Here is a 17222-nt window from a genome sequence, read left to right as displayed (position 1 = left end):
CATCCCCCTTCCAGAATGACCAGGCTGCGATGGATGTTGTAATAACAAATAATAAACAGATATCATCAACAGGAAAGATAGGCCATTCATAAACTATAGAAGTGCGTTTTAAGCCTAGATTTAAACAGTTCCACTGAGGTTGCAGTTCGAATCTCAGGGGGAAGAGCATTCCACACCGGGCCCAGAACGCTCTCGAACCTGCGGATCTCTTCTTGGTTCTTGGGATCACTAGACCAGCATTTTCAGAGCCAAGGTTCCGGACCGGAACATAGAGGGGGATTAAATCTGAAAGATATGAGGGAGCAAGTGTCACGAAGTGGAGCGGGAAACGGGAAAAAAGGACCCATTCACGTAGACGTTCTCACAATTTATTGGGGGAAGGATGAGGAGGGTGCGCACACTCGATCCGGCGATGGTGGCGGAGTGGATTAGAAATCCAAACAAAATACTAGTTGTCAAAAACAAACAAACAGATCAGACCAAAAACAAAACAGGATCAAATACGGGGAGATTCACAGAACTAGGCATTCAACAGGTTTTAACAGAAGTCTCACGGAGTTTAACCAGGTTTAACAAACGTTCCAGCAACGCACAGTACAAGAGCGTGCTTAAGTACTCAGAGCAATCAGTCCAATGCGTCTCAGCCAGGGTGTCAAGGGGCGGGGTCAGCTGGGCGCCATGACAACCGTACAGGACATGACGGCAAGTCCATGCTTGATTTTGTATAATACCAACAGAACCGTAAAATCACATCTTAAGCTAACAGAGAGCCAATGCAGGTTGGCTAAAATCGGGGTAATGTGATCAAACTTCCTTGTCTTAGTTAAAAGCCTCGATGCAGCATTTTGTACCAGCTGAAGACTCTTGATTCTGGTCTTCGGGAGACCGGAGAGTAGTGCATTACAGTAATCGAGACGGAGCGTAACAAACACATGAATCCGACTGAGACAGCATAGGGCGAATTTTAGCAACGTTGCGAAGATGGAAGAAAGCTGTTCTAGTAATATTCTTAACGTGTGTTTGAAAGGACAGATCGGGGTCAAATATGACACTTAAGTTTTCGACTGAGTCACTCTGGGCGATATTACTCACGGCATTTAGATGGCCCAAAAACTGACATTTCTGACTTTTCAGAGTAAAGGAGCAAGAAGTTGAGTGACATCCATTCTTTTATCTCAGTGAGGCAGGCCTCCAAATTTCTATAGTTTAGCATGGCAGATTCCTCCATCGGAATATTTAGTTGAGTGTCATCTGCGTAGCAATGGAAACTGATATTATACTTGCGAAAAATTCACCTCATGGAAGCATGTAAATGCTGAAAAGAAGGGGGCTAAGTATTGAACCCTGCGGAACGCCACAAATAACACTAAAGGGCGCAGTTGTCATTTCATCATATTTAACACAGTGCGTCCTATCTGAGCGGTAGGATCTGAACCATAAGAGGCCGGTTCCTGAGAGACCAATCCATTTTCCCAACCGGTCTCATAAGATATTATGGTCCACAGTGTCAAAGGAAACACTAGGGTCCAGCAGCAGCACTTTGAAATCATTGAAACATTTAAGTTTTTCATACTAAGCAACTTTAAAGTTGATCCACACAGAATCCCTGAAAAAAAAACTCAACACATAATTAACTTATTATTAAGTGCTGTAAATGAGATATAAAAAAGGAAATTTTAACTATTTACAATTACAACTTTGAACCAATTTAGATTGAACCTACACAGAGCCCCTGAAAAACACTCAAGAAGCTAGAAATGTAAATGTGTAATCTGTGTGGGAGTGTGTGTGAATGGGTAAGTGTGGAATACATTGTAAAGAGCTTTGGGAGGTCTTCAGCGACTCAACGAGCACAATATAAATGCAGGTCATTTACCATTACTTTAACTCATTGATTCAAATTTTAGTGTAAACTCCGGTTAAAGCAGGTTACAGATATGGGTCTTATAATCCCGTTATTACCGTATTTTCCGCACTATAAGGCGCACATAAAATCTGATTTTTTTTTTAAAAGCTGACTATGCGCCTTATAATGCGGTGCGCCTTATATATGGATCAATATTGAATTGCAAGGTCTCGCAACTAAGAGAAGCAGCCACCGACTCCATTTTTCGCGTAGAAGAAGTGCGCTGTGCATACTGGGAAACAACGATTCTCTTTTATTTGTGCCTTTGTATAAAGACCCTGAAATGGCTCCTATTAAGAGACACGCTTACAACGCAGAGTTTAAACTCAAGGCGATCAGTCACGCAGTAGAACACGGGAATAGAGCAGCAGCAATTCGAACACTGCAGAAGAATTCGAGGGATTCGTAGATGAGGAGCTGATAGAGTGAGCTTTATGTTTTTCTTTTGTGTGTTTACGTTTTACATTTTACAGTTATTATGTTATTGCTTTACTGTTATTGTTTTGCACTTGTTGTTTTTGCACATTACGAGTGTCACTATATTGCGATTGCACTAACGTTTCATTTACCATAACAGTATCAGACGTTTTTTTGCGTGTTGACTAAATGGAGGAAAAGTAAAATGTTATGCCTTGCTGTTGTTCAAATATGTGTCACGAAAATGCTTTACCTCAGAGAAAATAATAAAACGGCTGTTTATTCATTTTGGGAGTGAATGAAGATTGTGGAAAGCTTGTTTGTTATCTATTAATAAAGTTTGACTGACCTATCTGACTGTTTTGTTGACATTCCCTTTAGCGCGGCACCATCCAATGGTTGCATAACGTAACTACATCCTCTACTGTAGCCAAGTCAAGTTAAGTCACATTTATTCATGACGCCCTTAATCAAAAAATGTCTCGAAGGACTGCCCAGGATTACAATTACAAAATTGCACAATTACCTGATCTTAAACCAGCATGCACTCATAGCGCCCTATAATGCGGTGCGCCTTATGTATGGAAAAAGTTTAAAAATATATCATTCATTGAGGGTGCGCCTTATAACACGGTGCGCCTTATAGTGCGGAGAATACGGTACTTCAAATATTCATGTTTCTCATGTCCTCATGTGTTAGGTGTGAGCAGCTCCTCGGGGTGAATGGGAAGCTGAGACAGGAATTGATGCTGATCGTGGAACCAATCCCAGAGTTGCATGAAAGGCTTAGGCACCTTCTCCAGCTTCTGGTTCAAAGGTAAACACGAAGGCAAACCCCACCAAAATGAAGGAGGAAAAAATGGTATGATCCACTAGAAAAATTGAATTGTCTTGATTGTCATTGATATCAACGTTGTGAAGGATTGTATATGCGGCAGGATTGGACACGGCACTAGAGCAGGGGTGTCAAACATATTCTTTTTGGGGGACACATGCTGGGGAAAAAAATCTCACGGGGACTTGTAAGTTTCAATGAAAGAGAGAATGGGAAAGAGAGGACAAGGGAGACCGAGTAAGAGAAAGAGAGGGAAAGAGAGAAGGTAAGAGTGACAGAAAAAGGGAGAGAGTGAATAAGAGAGAGCACAATAGAGAGAGAAAGGGAGGAAAAAAAGGTAAGTGATAGAGAAAAAAGAGAGAAAGAAAGAAATAACGAAGAAGTGAGAGAGAAGGATCAAAAGAAAAAAGATGGAAAAAGACAGAGAGAAAAAAAGAGTGAGCATGAGAATGAGAGGGCGAAAGAGTAAAAGAAAATAGAAAGAAATAGCGAAAGAGAGAGAAATAAAAAAGGGAGAGAAAGAGACACAGAGTAAGAAATAAATGGAAAAAGAGAAAAAGGGAAAGCAAGGGCATTAAAAAGAGTGATCTAGATGAAGAGAGAAAACTAGGGAAATAGAGGGAGATAAAAAAGAGAGATAGAAAGAAATACTACCACAGTTGCTTTGCCACTGGTGCCTGGCTTTGGTGGCTTTTTTAAAAAAAAAAACGCAGCTCATTTTTCTCTTGCACTTCTCTCAGTGTAATCTTGCGGCCCGGATAAAAACCCTTGGTGGGCCGCATGTTTGACACTAGTGCTCTACAATGTAAACATGTTGGAAAGATTTTCAAAGATCAAAAAAAAAAAAGATGAAAAGACTATCAGGATAAATGGCAGATGTCATGGTTGCCACAGCGCCCAATTGGTCCCGCCCGTGTGGCGCCAGCTGCAGCTTGTTGACAGATTGATCTATTTAAGCTCAGTGCTCTCACTCATCCTTTGTCAGTCCGTCAACGAACCTCTGCCCCGCAAGGCGTTGGTCTTGTTTCCTGTTAGTATTTTCTGTCCGGTATGGTTCCCATTTATTTTGTCCTGTTTGATATCGGTTTCCAGTTACGTTCCCGTCTAGCTTGTCCTGTTTAATTTTGATACCCTGTTTTGATATCAATCCTGTCTTTCCCGTTGTATAATATAGGTTTCCAGTTTCGTTCCCGTCTAGTTTGTCCTGTTTGTTTTTGATATCTTGTTTTGATATCAATCCTGTCTGTCCCGTCCTGTCCGGTATCGACCCCATCTGTCGACATTTGCTCAAGCAAGTGGTATCGATCTCGTCGGCCTCTGGCTTCCTATCATTCCACGCCAGACTGCTGCCTAACGTGTATGACTCCCCATTCCCCATAAAATAATAATAATAATAATAATAATTTCCTTGTATTGTCATTCTGTGTAACAATGTACACAGAACGAAATGTCGATTGCACCTGACCCGTTGTAGCGAGCCGATGCAGCCGCAGCCAACAGAGGGCGCCGCTGACCACTTTTTAAGTCTTAGGAATGACTCGGCCGGGGCGCGAACCACCGACCTCCCAATAAAAAGCTTGTGTTAGAAACGTCACGCATTTGGGTCCTGATCCTGTTTTTTTACAGCAGAAAAAAATATTAACAATACAGTGCGTTGAAACTGAAAAGGTAAAAATATATCTTGTGACTTATTTATTTTTTTGTTTTATTTTATTTTTTTGTTGCTAAATGAAACGGTGAAAATATGTACCCTGTGACTTATTTGGGATTGTTTAATTGTTGCTGCTAAATGTGATTACACCTATTTTCATTGCGCAATTTTTACAATGCACTATTCTTTTTCATTGCATTATTATTTTTATAACTAAGGCCAGTTTCCTAAGCAATTGTAATTATTTTTTTTGCCTATTTATCCTTATTTTTCTTTCTATATTACATGTGTCACCCTGGAGTGCCATGTCTAATCTCATTGCATATACTGTTTCACAACAGTTATCAATGACAATACAAACAATTTAATTCAAATCAAGTGGTGCAATATTCATGGATGAGAAAGAATAGTGCATCGTGACAATGGTGCAATGAAAAGAAGTGCAATAACATTTAATAATAATAATAAGTCATAAGGTATACATTTTCACAGTTTCGCGCAGTAGTTTATACAGTGTCTGAAACTCATGACAAAAAGTTTCCGGAAATCAGGGCAGAGAACTCTAAAGAGTTGCTTGCCCAGCCATAAAGTTGCCCGCCCCATTTTTCACAACTTGAAACACAATAAGACGACTCATCGCAAAAAAAAAAAAAAAAAAACATTGTTGCAAAGTTGTTGTTGTGTTGTTGTACCACGGCCGCAGCAGAGGACACTTGCATCCGCCCAATGTATGTTTTAAATACAGAAATAGAACCAGCTACGGAGACTGCGCCTGTAATAGCGAAAGGTTGGACAACTCCAAACTGGGCAAGCCTTTTGCAAGAGAGAAATAGTTTTGTCCGCCACTTTCAGCCGAGAGGTAAGATCTTAATCCCCAGGCCCAAGCTTGACTTCTTCTGAATTTTAGGCCGGTCAGGTCTAAAATGTCAATCATTCCTTTTGGATCGGGTCGAGCTTCTCTCTTGCTGACTTTTTAAAATTATTATCAGTGTCTGTAACTCATGACAAAAAGTTACCGGACACCATGGCAGACAACTGTGAAAGGTTGCCTGCCCGGCCATAAAGTTTCCTGCCCCATTTTTCACAACTTGAAACACAATAAGACGATTAATGGCAAAAAAAAAAAAACATTGTAGCAAAGTATTAAGGATTGATAATCAGAATAGATAACAGAACAACACTTTAAAATTCAGTTTATTATAAATCTACTTATAACATTCATTGCATGTATATGACATCGCTGTTTTCTATCTGCCATCAGTATGTACCTGTATTTACTCATCTTCATTCATGCAATGTTTGCGTTGCATCGTCTGCTACAAGCCACGTGAACTCCTCTTTCCACGATGCTTTTAATGTACGTTTACGTTTTGTAGCGTCATGAATTGTGTTCGCTGCTTTTGAATCTTTCTTCTGGGGCTGAGGTTTCAGCTTGATTCCTAACCATTCATTTTTCTTGTGTTCTCTGTGCGTCTATATGCAAATGCATGACCTTATAACGCTCGGGAAGCACAAAGTTATTCGATGCAGGCTTCTGATTGGCTGCCGAGTATGCAAATTGCCAAACGAACCGAAACTCTGAAATTTCCAAACCGACCGAAGATTTCTAAATCGGAAAGAAGCAAACGTTTGAATTGAAATGCTTTTTTTTTTCTAAATTTAATAAGTTGTCGGCCACCCGGGAGGAGACGTTTTGTAAGTTGTGCGCCCGACGTAAAAGATGCACGCTCCGGGCGTCCGGGCAGACGTTATTTTAGACACTGGTAATAAGAAAGCTTGATGCGGTTGAGAAAATGGTCGGAACGCTTTTTTTCGGCCACTTTCTACCACCGAGGAGGAAGTCGCCTAACTCGTTAAGCTCATCTTCTAAAAGTAAGTTAAACTCAACTTTATTTATCTTTATAGCGCATATTATTTTATACAGGTCACTTATACAAGCCTTAAACATACAAAATATTATAAATGTTGTTAGCTTCTTTTGAATCTTTCTTCTGGGGCTGAGATTTCGGCTTGATTCCTAACCATTCATTTTTCTTGTGATTCGCTGGCGAGTATGCAAATTGCCAAACGAACCGAAACTCTGAAATTTCCAAACCTACTGAAGATTTCTAAATCGGAAAGAAGCAAACGTTTGATTTGAAATGCTTTTTTTTTTTTTTTTAATTGAAAAAGTTGTCGGCCACCCGGGCGAAGACGTTTTGTAAGTTGTACGCCCCGGGCGTCCGGGCAGACATTGTTTCAGACACTGATTTATATTTTCACGGTTTTGTTCTTGTATTTAGTGAACCTGCGTGTGTCAAACAAACATGTCTGTATTTGACTTGTATGTATTGTGTCCCTCAAGCTCGCTCGTGGTGGACAAGCAGCCACCTCAGGTTATAAAGACACAGTCCAAGTTCTCCACAACTGTGCGCTACCTGCTCGGTGAGAAAATAGCACCTGGGAAACCGGTGGTGCTAAAGGCACAAATCATCAATGAACTCCAGGCCAGAAGCCTAAACATCACATCCAGGTGAGTAGCTCACAATGTCTTCACATACATCAAAGTATGTGTTAGGTTCAAAACGATATCAGGATGAAATAAGAGACTCTTTGAGTTACAAACAAACTTATTTATTAAAGAAAAGTCCGCAAAACGGACAAGGCAAACGTATTCTTAGATTGTTATGCAATGATCCCACGGACTGAAGCATGAGCGCGTTTCTTCTACCGATTCATGGATTCTGATTGGAGGATAGAATAAACCCCTTGCACCTAAGAGTATTCTGAATGGACGATTTCTTTGGTTACATGGTGTGATATACACTGCTGGCCACTAAAGGGCACTCTAACCTTACAATAGTCAAGTCAAGCCAAGTCATGTTTATTTGTATAGCCCTTAATCACAAAGAGTCTCAAAGAGCTGCAGATCAAAGACTATTGCAAACCAGACTATTATGACACATCCCCTGATCTAAAACCTACATGAGGGCAAATAATACACAGACATTGTCAACATAAAATATAGGTTATTCATATGCTACAGAGTAGAAATGTGTTTTAAGCTTAGATTTTTCCACTGAGGTTGCAGATCAAATCTCAGGGGGAAGAGCATCCCACAGCACAGGGGCCCGAATGGAGAACAACACTCTCGAACCTGCGGATTTCTTCTTGGCTCTTGGGATCACGAGTAAACCAGCATTTTCAGAGCGAAGGCTCCGGACCGGAACATTGGGGGAAATTAAATCTGAAAGATATGAGGGAGCAAGTCCATGCATGATTTGGTATAATACCAACAGAACCTTAAAATCACATCTTAAGCTGACAGGGAGCCAATGCAGGTTAGCTAAAATCGGGGTACTGTGGTCAAACTTTCTTGTCTTAGGTAAGAGCCTTGCTGCAGCATTTTGTACCAGCGGAAGGCTCTTTCATATTTAGCTATTATGTATTTCTTAAAGGCAATAGTTGTACGAACAACTTTTCCTTTTTCACCTGTCCTGCTTGCACCGACCTTCTTCTGAGGCATAGTTAGGGGCTAAAACACTCCGTTCACCGATATTAAAAGCGAAAGCAAAAAAAAGGGAAGTGCGCACGTGATAACAGTGGGGTGGGGGCCATCTACACCATCTACACCCGTACGCCGCTCAGCATCGCATCCTAGCGTACGCACTCAGGCATTACCGGCGTTCGAACTCCGAATTTTTGACCGAACAGCGAAGCAAGAATTTCTCGAATTTTTTGGTCGAACCCCGGTTTGTTCGAGCTGAGAGGCGTTCGAAAACCCAGGTTCCACTGTACGTTAAATCAATGCAAATAAGAGCATTGGATCTTGTTGTGGGGTTGTAGTACGGGGTTCCCGCGGATCTTTGAAAGGTCTTAAAAGGCATTGAATTCATTATTATATATATATATATATACCAGTATATATATATATGGCCTTAATTGGCATTAAAATGTCTTACATTCAATTTTCAAGAGTCTTATTAATTTGAACACATACGATTTATATTTGTTTGAATGAAAAAGATTTAGCAAAAAAGTCATTTTTCATGCATCATGATAAAAATGCTACATGAATGTAGCAGAAGAGTTTTATGGAATTAGTAGTTATCTGCCAGCTTTGACTGAGGATTCATGGAAATGTCAAGGTCAAAACTTTAGATTCTATTAAGATGAAGAAAATAACACACTTTGAGTCAGAGGCGCGTCCCAAATAAGCTTTCCCCTAGATATGCTTCCAAGATCGGCTCAAGACGACTAGAGACTCATTATTTGAAAACACAGGCCTAAAACAACACTCTGATTGGCTTAAACAAGGTCACATGAATACATGAAGCAAATCTGATTGGATTAGACAGAAATCACATGTTAGAATGAAGCAAAGGATGCTGGTCGCTAGATGGCGTGCAAGCATAATAAATTAGCAATAAGAAAAGTGAAACTTTGTACCACGAAAGGTACAATGCGTCACTCTGAAGTCACGGAAGTAGAAAAGGGAGGCAAGCTTTTGGGCAGACTTCCCGGCACTAAAGTGAAGGCCATCTTGATTCATAGTTATCGGGCCCCTAGAGGATCCAATTTTTACAAGAACACAAACAGCCCCTGGATATAATTTTTGGCTTGGTTTAGGTACTTTTGAGGATAAAATCATACAAAGGTACATTCAGAGTATAATTTTCCCCCACAGATACTGTAAACATTCTTTTAATTTATTGTTTTCAATGTCTTAAACGTGGAAAAGTGCTGTTTTTTCAGATATAAAGTTATCAACTGGAAAAATGGTTTGACAAAATCTTTTGTTTAACATGTCCTCTTATTCACGTGGTGTTCTTTTATTTTGTCTGCTTCAATTGTGTTTTGTTCTTTTGTCGAGTTGGCCTTAAATTAGATTTCAAAAGGCACTGAAAAGGTCTTCAAAATTCTTGAATTTGACTCGCCTGTCAAAGCTGTAGGAACCCGGTAGTACCACTTTAGTCCAGCAGAGGATACCTTGAGTCAGTTTTTATAAAAGTATTTTACTTGTTTTATTTTAAGCATTTTTTGATTTACATACAATATAAAAAAAAAACAATATTGGCATGAAACTGTCAAGAACCAGAACAGGATCAGGACACAATCGCGTGACGTTCTCACCCAAGCCATTTATTTTACGGGAAATGGGGAGTCATGCACGTTAGGGAGCCAGTCTGGCGTGGAAAGACAGGAAGCCAGAGACCGACGAGATTGATTCCAATTGCCCGAGTTGATACCGGACAGATGGGGTCGATATCAGACAGGACGGGACAGACAGGATAGATAATGAATCAGGATATTGAAAATAAACAGGACAAACTAGACGGGAACGAAAACTGGAGAACATAATAAACAGGACAAAAATAGACGGAAACATACTGAAAACCAATTTTAAACAGGACAAAAAAAACAGGAACAATACCGTACAGGAAATACCAACAGGGACAGGACCGAGTCGAAACCCACGTCCTGCACGTTAAGCAGCCGTCTGGCGTGAAATGATAGGAAGCCAGAGGCTGACGAGATTGATACCAATTGCCCGAGTAGATATCAGACAGATGGGGTCTGTATCGGACAGGACGGGACAGACAGGATAGATAATGAATCAGGATATTGAAAATAAACAGGACAAACTAGATGGGAACGAAAACTGGAGAACATAATAAACAGGACAAAAATAGACGGAAACATACTGAAAACCAATTTTAAACAGGACAAAAAAAAACGGGAACAATACCGTACAGGAAATACCAACAGGGACAGGACCGAGTCGGAACCCACGTCATGCACGTTAAGCAGCCGTCTGGCGTGAAATGATACGAGGCCAGAGGCCGACGAGGTCGATACCAATTGCCCAAGTAGATATCAGACAGATGGGGTCTGTATCGGACAGGACGGGACAGACAGGATAGATAATGAATCAGGATATTGAAAATAAACAGGACAAACTAGACGGGAACGAAAACTGGAGAACATAATAAACAGGACAAAAATAGACGGAAACATACTGAAAACCAATTTTAAACAGGACAAAAAAAAACGGGAACAATACCGTACAGGAAATACCAACAGGGACAGGACCGAGTCGGAACCCACGTCATGCACGTTAAGCAGCCGTCTGGCGTGAAATGATACGAGGCCAGAGGCCGACGAGGTCGATACCAATTGCCCAAGTAGATATCAGACAGATGGGGTCTGTATCGGACAGGACGGGACAGACAGGATAGATAATGAATCAGGATATTGAAAATAAACAGGACAAACTAGACGGGAACGAAAACTGGAGAACATAATAAACAGGACAAAAATAGACGGAAACATACTGAAAACCAATTTTAAACAGGACAAAAAAAAACGGGAACAATACCGTACAGGAAATACCAACAGGGACAGGACCGAGTCGAAACCCACGTCATGCACGTTAAGCAGCCGTCTGGCGTGAAATGATAGGAAGCCAGAGGCTGACGAGATGGATACCAATTGCCTGAGTAGATATCAGACAGATGGGGTCTGTATCGGACAGGACGGACAGACAGGTTAGGTAATGAAACAGGATATCGAAAATAAACAGGACAAACTAGACGGGAACGAAAACTGGAGAACATAATAAACAGGACAAAAATAGACGGAAACATACAGAAAACCAATTTTAAACAGGACAAAAAAAACAGGAACAATACCGTACAGGAAATACCAACAGGGACAGGACCGAGACGAAACCCACGTCATGCACGTTAAGCAGCCGTCTGGCGTGAAATGATAGGAGGCCAGAGGCCGACGAGATCGATACCAATTGCCCGAGTAGATATCAGACAGATGGGGTCTGTATCAGACAGGACGGGACAGACAGCATAGATAATGAATCAGGATATTGAAAATAAACAGGACAAACTAGACGGGAACGAAAACTGGCGAACATAACAAACAGGACAAAAATAGACGGAAACATACTGAAAACCAATTTTAAACAGGACAAAAAAAAAAGGGAACAATACCGCACAGGAAATACCAACAGGGACAGGACCGAGACGAAACCCACATCATGCACGTTAAGCAGCCGTCTGGCGTGAAATGATAGGAGGCCAGAGGCCGACGAGATCGATACCAATTGCCTGAGTAGATATCAGACAGATGGGGTCTGTATCGGACAGGACGGACAGACAGGTTAGGTAATGAAACAGGATATCGAAAATAAACAGGACAAACTAGACGGGAATGAAAACTGGAGAGAATAATAAACAAAACAAAAATAGACGGGAATGAAACTGGAAACCGATATTAAACAGGATAAAAATAAACGGGAACAATACCGGACAAGGAACACCAACAGGAAACAGGACCAAGTCAAAACCCACGTCTTGCGGGGCAGAGGTTCGTCGACAGACTGACAAAGGAAGAATGAGAGCACTGAGCTTAAATAGACAGTAAGCCGATCCGTCAATACGCTGCAGCTGGCGCCACTCGGGCGGGTCCAATTGGGCGCCATGGCAACCGTGACAATCAATGACAATAAAGACAATTCTAATTCTGATCGACTTATATGGTTTCCCAGTATCTATACTTTTGTTAATAATTTCAAATTGTGTTACAATTTTTTTCGTAAAAGTAAGGAGAAAACAGACTCATTATTTTGTTATATCTATCTCGTTTTGCACAGATTGTCTCGGTCATTGTTCGCAGACGAGAGCGTAAACAAAAAATACTAACATGTAAATGTCTGCATGTATGTATGCGAACAAAAAAATGTTTGGTCTCCAAACCAAAGGTCACTAGCAAAATCATTAAAGGCAATGCTGCGGCTTGTTGACTGATTGGCTTCCCATCTATTTAAGCTCACTCACCCTTTGTCAGTCGGTCAACGAACCTCTGCTCCGCAAGACGTGGGTTCTGACCGCTTTCCTGCCTGCGTTTCCTGTCCATTATCGTTCCCGTCTATTTTTGTCCTGTTTATTATTCTCTTCAGTTTTCGTTCCCGTCTAGTTTGTCCTGTTTAATTTCGATATCCTGTTTCGATATCAATCCTGTCTGTCCCGTCCTGTCCGGTATCGACCCCATCTGTCCGATATCTGCTCGGGCAATTGGTATCGATCTCGTCGATCTCTGGCTTCCTGTCATTCCACGCCAGACTGCTGGCTAACGTGCATGACTCCCCATTTCCCGTAAAATAAAAGGCTCGTGTGAGAAACTTCACGCATTTGGGTCCTGATCCTGTTCCGAATCTTGACAAGGAGCTATGTTATCTAGGGGTTTTCAACCCCTGCTAGGTAATCAAAGACCTTTATGATGGTTGGTTCCCGGGTCCCCTTTCTGAACCAGGCCTGGAGGTGGAGTTCGCTGGCCAGGCCTTTGCTGATGGGGTCTGGCCGGACTCAGCCCGAAGGGACGACATGGGTCCCCCCTTCCCATGGACTCACCACCAGTGGAAGGGACCAAAGGGGTCAAGAGCCGGGTGGCAGCCAAAGGGGGGGACCTTGGCGGACCCAGGATGAGTGGAAGAAATATTGTGCTTTATGATCACTTTGAGTCTCTGTTGCTTGCATTGATACTTGTTCCTTTAACCTTCATATTAAGGCAGGAGCCTCAAACTCCCATCCTAAGGGCCACAATTGACCCCAGGACCGTGCATTTGGAACCCTCCCTATTCCTAAATGCATTATTACTGGTTACTATGACTGCGACTTGCTCTCTTTAACAAACAACATGGAAGGTTTGCTTTTCTCAATCAGAGAAAAATAAATACAACATCTGGAACTAATACTAGCTTGCAGTGGGACTATGGTTTGGGGAGGCTACTCGCTGGGGGTGGTGGAGAGCTCTGGTCTTGGGGGGGTCGATAAGTCCCTGACTAGAAAATGGACTTTATTGCTAACAGCTGGTGGTCCTGAGTTACTCCGGTCTGCTCCATTGCGAAACTTGCCAGTATCAAGGCCCGAACAAGAGTAGAAGCAAACACCTACAACCAGGAGGAAGCCAAGGACATAGATCTATTGATACAATTTATACCTTGACAAATCAGGGACCTCCAGGTGATGTTGCAACTCTGCGTCACAAAAACCCATATGACTTTTCAATTTGAAGGTACAATGTGTCATGAACCGGAACAGGAGGAGAACCCAAATGCGTGACGTTTCTCACACAAGCTTTTATTTTACGGGAAATTGGGCAGTCATGCACGTTAACCCAAACGCCAGTGATTCGGCGATTGTTGGGCCGAAGACGTAAGGCAGCAGTTTGGCGTGGAATGACAGGAAGCCAGGGGCAGACGAGATGGATACCAATTGCACAAGCAGATATCGGACGGATGGGGTTGATACCGGACAGGACGGGACAGACAGGATTGATATCGAAATTAAACAGGACAAACGAGACGGGAACGAAACTGGAAACCGATATTAAACAGGACTAGATAAACGGGAACAATATCGGACAGGAAACACCAACAGGAAACAGGACCAAGTCAGAACCCACGTCAGAGGTTCGTTAACAGACTGACAAAGCAAGAGTGAGAGCGCTGAGCTTAAATAGGTAAGGAAAAGCCAATCTGTCAAGGATTTGCAGCTGGCGCCACACGGGCAGGGTCAATTGGGCGCCATGGCAACCGTGACATGCACAAAATGTTTCCCCTTCGCGCATACAAGGTGCAAATGCTTCATGCTTTACTGTTCTATTACATTCCCCCTAAGAATGAGATACAAAGATGTTTTATTAATGCTTGTGTGTGGCGGGATATATCATGCAGGGGACAAAAGGGGGGTTAGGGTTAGGGTTAGTTCCCTGGACGCGGGAAGCACTCTTGTACTCGGATCGGGATCAGATACATTATCTTTTCTACACAGTGATAAATCCTTTACTCTGATAAGGATTGGGCAGCACGGCGGTTGGGTGCAGATGTTCAGGGTTCAAGTCCAGCTACCGCAGCCTCCTTGGTAAAGTTTGCATGTTCTTACCGTGTTTGCGTGGGTTTCCTCACACATTCCAAAAACATGCATGTCAGGTAAGTTGGCCGGTCTAAATTGTCCCTAGGTGTGAATGAGCGAGTGATTTGTCTGTCTTTGTGTGCCTTGCGATTGGTTGGCAACCGGTTCAGGGTGTCCCCTGCCCACTGCCTGAAGATGGCTGGGATGGGCTCCAGCACCCCCGCGACCCTACTGAGGATAACCAGTGCAGATAATGGATGGATGGATGATGAAGATTTAGTATAATACAAATTCAATTTTGTTGAATACAGTAGGGATTTTTCACAAAAGGCTGAAGGTGGCGCTGTTCAAAGTGTAGAGTGTTTTGGCTGGGGAATTTTTTGGCCTTGTTTTTGGCATTGCTTTGAGCTGATAAGTTTTCTTGTTTTGAGCCCTCCGGACATGGCGGCGTCTTGTCTTTCGGTGAGGAGGTGGTGACTGGTTGGAGGCCACGTGAGAAGCTTTCCGGCGAGGAGGTGGCGACCTTGGCACCTGGCCCGCCCCGGGGGAGGAAAAAGCACACCCCATGGGGGTTGGCCGACGCCCCGACGTATCAAAAGGACAGAACTCGGAAGATGGACAGAGTGTCACGAAGCGGGTCGGGAAGCAGGAAGTTGGAACTCATTTGTGTAGACCACAGTTGTCAAAGAGGCGGCCCGCGGGCCAGATCAGGCCCGCTAAGGGATTGAATCCGGCCCGCGAGACAACGCTCAGAGAAGCGCAAGAGAAAAACAAGCTGCAGGTTAAAATATGTCAACTTGATGTTGCCAAAGCCAGGTGCCTCGAACAAAGACACTGTACTTGTATTTATTTCTCTCTCTCTCTCTCTCTCTCTCTTTCTCTTCCACCCATTTTCTCCCACTCTGTCTCTGTCTCTTTCACTCTCTATGTCTCTTTTTTTCTCTTCCTTTGTTGCTCTTTGTCTCTTTTCTCTTTCTCTCTTCATACCCTTTGCGCTTTTTCTTTTTTCTATCCTTCTGTCTTTCTATTTCTCTTTGGATTTCTTTTTTCCTCTCCCTTTCTTTTCCCCTTCTATCACGACTTTTTATCTTTTGTTTCTCACGCTCTCTCCCTCTCTCCCTTTTTCTTTCTTGGTCCCGCCCTCTCTCCTTTTCCTTCCGACTTTCTCTTATTTCTTTATGTTTTTTTCTTTCTCTTTAATCTACTCGTCCGGCCCCCGACAGAATGTTTGTTCTATCGTGTGGCCCCCGAGTTAAAATGAGTTCGACACCCCTGGTGTAGATGATCTGTCACTTTAATTGAGAAAGAAGTTGTCCAACACACAAACGGACCAAAAACAAAACAAAGCAGGCTCAAATGCAGGCAAAACTACGGACTAGTAAAGGAATATGGAAGTTTGAATTTGGGTTTTGTCAGTTGGACTCTCTGTGTTTTGTGCAAAAGTTTTGTGGAGTAGATTACGTGGGGCAGCTCTCAGGCAGTGGGAGGTGACCAGCTGTCTGGGGGCCGAGGCGGAGTCGACGCGCCATTCTGCTGGGACGGGAGACCAATGGTTCCAGCCAAGGGGCGGAGGAGATGCTTTGCTGAGCAACTTGGAAGAAGGAGGAGAGTCGTCCACTCGTGAGTGAAATGCCGGCTTCTGAGAACTTTCTATGCAGAAAAGAGCAAGCAATTATTTGGATGAGTAGTGATTGGGAAAGGTCACAAATTGGAGTCGGTTGATTAATTGAAGTTTGTGTTGATTTAACAAGAAATTTCAACACGAGGCATTTAACGGGATTAAGCAGAACTTGCAGGAATCTCTCAGAATGTTACACCGGAGTGCAACAAAGTCCAGCAAGCACAACAAGAATAAACAGGTATCAAATAGGCATGAACAGGTTTTCAACAGGGGTAAACAACGATCTGCCAAAGGGCAGTTCGAAAAGGCGTACCCATATGAGTACCGTATTTTCCGCACTATAAGGTGCACCTAAAATCTGTTTTTTTTTTAAAAAGCTGACTATGCGCCTTATAATCCGGTGCGCCTTATGTATGAAAAAGTTTTAAAATACATCATTCATTGAAGGTGCCCCTTATAACACGGAGCGCCTTATAGTGCGGAAAATACGGTAATCAGGAAATGCAGGTCAGTCGGTGTCAAGGGGCGGGGCCAGCTGGGCGCCATGACAATTGTGCAGGACATGACACAGAGAGGAGATAGACAAGACAGGACCAGAGGCAAATGGGGGCAAGGCTCGACGAGACTAATTAGACTTATTCGATAATAATTCGGCAAAATTCGATGGAATTCACTTGAGAAATAATTTAAGAAAATAAATTGTGTGAAATAGCCTGTCTCTTGTCAATATGTTTCCCGAAAATTAAGGAAAAAAGCACGCAGTGTTAGGTGCAGTGTTCCCTCTAAGCTGCGCGCTCGCACATTCTCAGCGCACAAGAAAATCTAGCCAGCGCACAAAAATGAGGGCTCAAAATTACTAATTAAGAAGCGACTTAAGTCAAAGT

The 17222-nt window shown here is 42.6% G+C and overlaps 1 protein-coding gene across 1 annotated transcript in view; it reads left to right on the top strand.

Annotated features, from left to right (window-relative positions):
• LOC148368619 (signal transducer and transcription activator 6-like) overlaps nt 1-16345 on the top strand; it is a 34609-nt gene extending 18264 nt beyond the window's left edge. Inside the window, exons 8-10 of the mRNA XM_088329715.1 lie at nt 3024-3140; nt 7154-7321; nt 16174-16345. Coding sequence (XP_088185841.1) covers nt 3024-3140; nt 7154-7321; nt 16174-16345 — 457 coding nt within the window. The remainder of the gene's footprint in view (nt 1-3023; nt 3141-7153; nt 7322-16173) is intronic.
• The last annotated feature ends 877 nt before the right edge of the window (nt 16346-17222 follow it).

The sequence above is a fragment of the Urocampus carinirostris genome, chromosome 3 (genome assembly GCF_059441175.1).
Source record: "Urocampus carinirostris isolate Australia breed hairy pipefish chromosome 3, RoL_Ucar_1.0, whole genome shotgun sequence".
NCBI classification, from domain to species: Eukaryota; Metazoa; Chordata; class Actinopteri; order Syngnathiformes; family Syngnathidae; genus Urocampus; species Urocampus carinirostris.
This window is presented reverse-complemented; position numbering and strand designations above follow the sequence as displayed.